The sequence below is a fragment of the Camelina sativa genome, chromosome 10 (assembly GCF_000633955.1).
Source record: "Camelina sativa cultivar DH55 chromosome 10, Cs, whole genome shotgun sequence".
Taxonomy (NCBI): Eukaryota; Viridiplantae; Streptophyta; class Magnoliopsida; order Brassicales; family Brassicaceae; genus Camelina; species Camelina sativa.
The window spans coordinates 2983911-2989945 of NC_025694.1; the positions used below are offsets into that span (position 1 = coordinate 2983911).

General features: G+C 40.9%; 2 protein-coding genes across 3 annotated transcripts in view; both read right to left on the bottom strand.

The window, feature by feature from the left end:
- LOC104716737 (polyadenylate-binding protein 2-like) overlaps positions 1 to 2151 on the bottom strand; it is a 4617-nt gene extending 2466 nt beyond the window's left edge. The window contains exons 1-4 of one of the 2 annotated variants that reach the window (XM_010434161.2): positions 1551 to 2150; positions 1038 to 1156; positions 281 to 937; positions 118 to 195 (exon numbers count right to left, since the gene is read on the bottom strand). In XM_010434161.2, coding sequence (XP_010432463.1) covers positions 118 to 195; positions 281 to 937; positions 1038 to 1156; positions 1551 to 1821 — 1125 coding nt within the window. In that variant the 5' untranslated portion in view covers positions 1822 to 2150. Of the gene's footprint in view, positions 1 to 117; positions 196 to 280; positions 938 to 1037; positions 1157 to 1550 lie in introns of both variants that reach the window. The other variant, XM_010434160.2, reaches the window with a different exon arrangement.
- On the bottom strand, positions 2618 to 5772 carry LOC104719988 (probable E3 ubiquitin ligase SUD1). The gene is made up of 8 exons (XM_019230650.1): positions 5587 to 5772; positions 4709 to 5416; positions 4403 to 4614; positions 3953 to 4321; positions 3672 to 3832; positions 3417 to 3580; positions 3188 to 3334; positions 2618 to 3110 (listed from the first exon to the last, which is right to left on the bottom strand). Exons 1-8 carry the CDS (start codon positions 5770 to 5772, stop codon positions 2619 to 2621), a joined length of 2439 nt encoding a protein of 812 aa, XP_019086195.1. The 3' UTR covers position 2618.

The following is a 6035-nucleotide window of genomic DNA, read 5'->3' on the forward strand; positions in this document are numbered from 1 at the left end:
TTGCTTTCAATCATTTTACCGCTCAACTGTGACATCTGTACAGAATTCCAATGTTACTAACAACCAAAGTGCATTTCCTCACACATAAAACTCAACAAGACAATACAACTAACTTACAGCTTCAGTTGCTTCTTCGGGAATTGAGAAAGCAACAAAACCCGAGCCTTTGCTTGTTCCATTAGGATCCCGCATCACCTGTAATATTATATGAAAGATCTTCTTAAATAGTGAATTCGCAAGGTCAACTCACTACAGATAAAAAGAGAGAAGGATATTGGACCTTGCAAGATGTAACGGTACCAAAAGGAGAAAAGATCTCTTTCAGTTTCTCATCTGAAATGCTAGGATCTAAATTCTTCACATACAAGTTTGAACTTTGAAACTTGTCTGCAGCTTCCTTCAAATTCTGTTCATAACGGACCCTTAGTTCTGTTTCCCTCTCGGACTTCTTCTGGGCTCTACCAACATACCACTCCTTATCATCAAATTTGTGCCCATTGAGAGCCTCCACAGCTTTAGCAGCATCATCAGCATTTTCAAAGTTAACAAACCCAAAGCCCTTAGACTTCCCATCTCCATCTTTCATCACCACAGCACTTGTTATCTTTCCATACTCGACAAAAGCAGTCTTCAAGTCATCATCAGTAGTATTTTCTCCGAGATTCTTCACGTACACATTGGTGAATTTGGTTTTGTTCGCAGTTGAGTCCCTTTCTTGTCTCCTCAGGAATGGTCCCACATACACTTGCTTGTCATTTAGCAACATGCCGTTCAGTTTCTCAATAGCTTTCTGGGCAGATTCTTCACTGGCATATTGCACAAACCCATAGCCTTTGGATTGGCCAGAGGAATCAACAGCTACCTTACATGACACAATGTTTCCAAATGTCGAAAAGGTATCATGCAGCGCCTTGTGGTCAATGGAATCGTCCAAATTCTGCATATTTATAGCCAAGTTTAGCACCAGAAAGAGAGAACGAACACTCCAAAAGAAGTACACAGCAAAAGAAATCAACAGACAAGACAAGCAAGCATACCTTGATAAAAATGTTCCCAGCGCCACTACGGCGAACACTAGGATCACGATGAGAGTACATAACCCTAATAGGTTTACCATAAAGAGGTATGTAATTCAGTTCTTGGATCGCTCTCGAAGCTGCAACAAAGACACGAGAGATAAAGTACAATTAGAAACAGTATAAGAAGTACGAATGAGAAAGAGTGATTAAGAAGAGGATACGTTTTCCAGGAATAGCATCAACGACATTGCATATAAACAAACACCAGAAAATATCAACCTTTCCACACACCCAGGTCAAATCCAGTATCAGTACTACCAAACAAACCCTAAAAATTGGTAACTGCTAGATTGTAAGAAGAAGGCCAAATTCAGGAGACTAACCAGTATCAACCACATTGCATACATACAAACACTAGAAAGTATCGACATTTCCAACACACCCAAGTGTTCAAATTCAATACCAGTGCCATCGAGCAAACCCTAAAAATTGATAATTGCTAGATTGAAAGTCCAGATTCAGGAGACTAACCATCTTGGGGATTGGTGAAGTTAACGTATCCATAGCCAAGAGATCTGCGAGTGGCCAAATCCCTACAGACACGAACAGAGACCACTTGACCCATTTGGCTAAACGCATCGAAAAGCTGCGAGTCCGTCACATTGAGATCAAGATCTCCCACATAAAGCGACGTGGTGCCGAACTGGGTGGCAGCGGCTGCTCCCCCTGAGTTCACCGGTGCAGAAGTGACAGCCACGGTGGAACCATTCGCAGCCGGACCCTGAAGTTGAACCTGAGCCATTCTCTCTCCTTTTTTTTTTGGGGTTTTCGAATTTTTTTGACTTTTTTTTGGGGTTTTAGTTATTCTTCCCTCCCCTCTCGTTATTAGAGAGAAACCAAATCAAGAAACCCTAGAAACTGAAACAACAAAAGAAACCGAATCGGAAGGCGAAATCAACAAAAGCTAAGCAAAGTTTTTATCTTTTTAGGGTTTTTTTTTTTGGGATATTATCAGAGGAGAGGGAAGATGAAATAGGGTAAGAGATTGCCGGCGGCTATGCCTGCGACGGCGAAGTGTGCGATAATGGAGGCGAGACTCTGAGAGATTGCTAAAGAAGGTATACAGTTTCTCTATTCTCTGCTTTTATATTCAAGAAAATAATTTTTTCCCTAATACTTTATTCCTCGAGAGAACCCTAGGAGATGTGGTAGAAGAGATCTCAGCCGTTGGATTGAGTCTGTGTAGTAAAACGTAAAGATTTCGATTTTCACTTTTCACAGTTGGTGATAAGGTCGTCACTTTCGGACAAGTCAAACAGATGCGCGCGTGCGTGGCACTTGGGAATATTCAATTAGCAAATAGCAACTTAACTCTGATTAGTAGTAACTAGTAAGTAACCAAGTTAATTAGACAGACAGTGATGTTAATAACTACATTTCAAATTTGATATGTGCTGATGACATATACTTATAACCAATTTTGAATATGTGATTTTTGATTATTTTACAATATCTTTGTAATTTTTATTTTTCGATTGTATTATTTTTTTCCATGATTTTAGATTATTTCATTTTTGACAAAATACTAGTATTTTCTTTCTAAACAACTTCTTGTTGGGTTGCACGCCGAAGCCTTAGTCTATTATCAACATCTCCCTCACGTCCTATCAAGACACCACCATCTCCTGCATCCTCACTGCTTTGTTTTTGGTTAGCCAAAGCAGCTTCCCCAAAGTTATTGAGTCTCCGACAAATGAGATAACGGTCATCACGGATAGAGTTGTGAAGGTTTCTGAACCAAACAATGCATCTCTTTGCACAGACGCACAAGAGCATCACCGAGAGACAACCTATCCATGCGAATCTGTAAACAGCCGAGTTCACAACTACCGGATATCCAAGAATTGGGAACACTCCTCTCGCCAGTACATAAGGCACGCATAAAGCTGTTAGGAGTTTCATCACGATCGGGAACACAATCTCTTTAAGTACCCATAACCCTTGAAGCCTCAAGAAGCCATCTTCTCTTACCCTCTCAAACTTTGCCCTCCAGCTATCATCCACTATTGGACGCATATGATCTAACAGAACCTGTCCATTATCGTTGTTTTTTTAGTGACAAGATCTTTTATGCGGCAAAAATTGCTAACAGAAGAAAAAAAACTAACCAGTCTTGTCCAGATCTTCCAAAACATGAGTCCAAGTGCCCAGTCTTGATACAGAACGAATACAGGGCTTTCATCAACTGGGACTCTTATTGGGACAATCACCAACAGCTCAAACAGACGTCCAATTAGTACCGGAATGATAAAAACCTGTTTAATCACATTAGTCCAGAATTAGAGTATATATTGGAGTATCTTAAAAATCGGAAAATAACAGCTCAAACGCACTTACCCATATGGCTAACAACACCGAGCTCTTGAAGATAATTCCACACCATATACATATATGTTTAAGCGAGACTGAAGGACTCTTCGACTTGACATGCTCGATAGTGTGCCTAGCCCCATATATGGTAGTCAAAAAGGCATATGTCCCAATGCAGAAAGCAAGCAGGTCTACAGATTTAGGAATTTCTGTTAGTAATGTTCATAACGTGTAACCGTTTTAAAGAATGCAGCAAAATATCAAAGATAATAGAGACATTACCATTACATTTGATGCCATGAGTTATTGATAGAAGTGGGATGGCACTGAACAGAGCACGTCCAAGTGAAACTGGTACAACTATCAGTGCTAAATTGAAGAGAAGAAGAGTCACCCATGCAACAAGTAGAAGAAGGATTATCCGGACCACAAAGTTGTACCTGCTAAAATATTACGTTCGTTACAGGAGAAGACCTAATGGAAGACCTAGTCAACTCTATATACCAAGCGAACTCCTTTTGATTATTACAAGCTATTAGCTTGTTTCTTAAACAAGAACTTACTCTAAATCAGATTGTTCTCCATCATCTTCATATTCCTCACCCGTGTTGCCACTCCCAGCGCGGAGGATACTTCTATTAGGGTCATCAGCTGCTGGAAGAGCAGCCATGGGCCTGTCTGATCCACCTACCTGCAATACTCGTGCTCTAATCTGCCTTCTTGGTTCGTCATTTCCATTGTCCTGACCAATGTTGTCCTCTGGTTTTGGCAAGAGGAAGCCTGTCAAACCAAGCACCCCACCAACCGCGGTGACCCAGCAGCGTAAAAAGGATGTAATGTTGGTAGAGAGACTGAAATGCTCGATAAGAAATTCTATGCACATTTGAAACAGAAGCATGTCGACTGGAATCTCAGTGAATGGGTCAGATATACTGCATAGATGTAGAAGTTAGAAAAAAAGAGCTACCTCAACACAAAATCTCCAAAACAAGAGAATAGCTAATATGTCTTACGATATGTTGAATGGGAAGATTGATGGAGCTATCAGGATCGTAAATTTGAGTGGTAAACATAGCAGCATGACAATCAAACTTCCATAAACTTCAACTACTAACAGAACCTTATGAGCTTGCTTACGTACTGGAGTATCAATCAAATCTTGGAAAAATTCGACATTAGGATCGTCAAGACTATCAAGGAAATACAAAAGTTCAGGGCGAAGAACCTGCAATTGACAAAAAAGTGAAGAAAATAAATATTAGGTAGTACAGAGAAGAAACATGTTTCTAAAATAAAATTATAAGCAAGGAAAATATTACCTCTCCAAGAAGGCTTTCGAAGAGGTTTATATAGAAGGTGCACATGAGACCGAGAACCCAATGAACAAGTGAGCTTGCCAGTGGAGATATTGATAAAAACTGTACTCTCTGGGATATTGTTTTACCAAACATCCTAACAGTGCAAACATCTAGTGACCAACCACACATAATAGGGAAGACCCCAAACTCGAAGACTAAAAAAAAAGCAACTTTGTTCATATTCATCAGATGCGTCATTGCTGCCAAGAACTGTCTAATGAGAGATGGTACAGTGATATCATAAAATCTCCCAACCGTCAGTTCACCCTTGGCATATCGAATCAGTGCAACGACCCCAAGGTAAAGAAACATCAGAAATACTATAAACATATACCCAACAGTCAGAGTTGTAACATCAAATACTAGCTTTGAGGCCCCAGCAGCAGAAGAACCTTTCAAGAGATCAGCAGCAAGAGATAGTATATTAATAGCTCCATGCAATTCACTTCCATTGACTCTCATCAAGTACTCTGTGAGCTGACCAAGCAACCGATTTCCGTGGCCCTCGTTAGTCAAACCTGAGACATCTGTAAAATGATGCATTGATGCAGTCACAACAGGGCCACTACCAGCAGCAAACAGCCAGGACACAAGGTACAATGTAACCCGTCCTAATGTGAAAGGCACAAAGATGACAAAACCAAGGAAGATCATGTTGTCTGCGAGAATCTGCAAAATTATGCACATCATGAGGGGCCAAATAGTAAAGAACAAAGTAAAAAAAAAGTATTGACACCATCACAAGATCAAACCTATCACCCAATAGAAGAGAGAGACAACTTGAGACGGATTCCAAAAAAACCAAAAAAAAAAAATTTCTAGTGGAGAAATTGGAGGACCTCGCAGTGATGAGCTTTGCTATGGTTGAGCCACTGAAGGAGGCAAGGCTGGTGAACAAATTTGATGCTCCCGCGGCAGGTGCACGGATACCGAAGCGGATTGTCCGCGTCGCCTGGGTTTCTGCAAATCCGGCACATGTCCTCCTCCTCATCTTCAACTGACGCCGTCGCAAATGCGGGATCCATGGTGGGAGAGTTCCGATTACGCCGACCTTTTGTTTTTTGTTTTGGTTGGCCAGGGGGAAGTGCTCAGAATCGTATTGAGGTGGAGAAAGGGTCACACAATTAAGCTCCCGCCCAATTCACAACGCCGAGATAAGAGAGAGGACCTAGACCGGGATTGTTAACCGGTAATTGACCCTTCCCTTTTTTTCTTGGTTTATTTTATTGAACGGTTTTTTCCGGTTAATGCGTCTTTAGCCTTTTATGAGAAAGAGATTTTTATTCCA

What these genes read in the sequence shown, in the direction of transcription:
- LOC104719988 (XM_019230650.1), bottom strand. Translation starts at nt 5,772, where the DNA reads ATGGATCCCGCATTTGCGACGGCGTCAGTTGAAGATGAGGAGGAGGAC. An exon ending in GCAAAGCTCATCACTGCGAG is followed by an intron (nt 5,417 to 5,586) that starts GTCCTCCAATTT and finishes ATAATTTTGCAG; the next exon opens with ATTCTCGCAGACAACATGAT. An exon ending in CGGTGTTGTTAGCCATATGG is followed by an intron (nt 3,335 to 3,416) that starts GTAAGTGCGTTT and finishes GTGATTAAACAG; the next exon opens with GTTTTTATCATTCCGGTACT.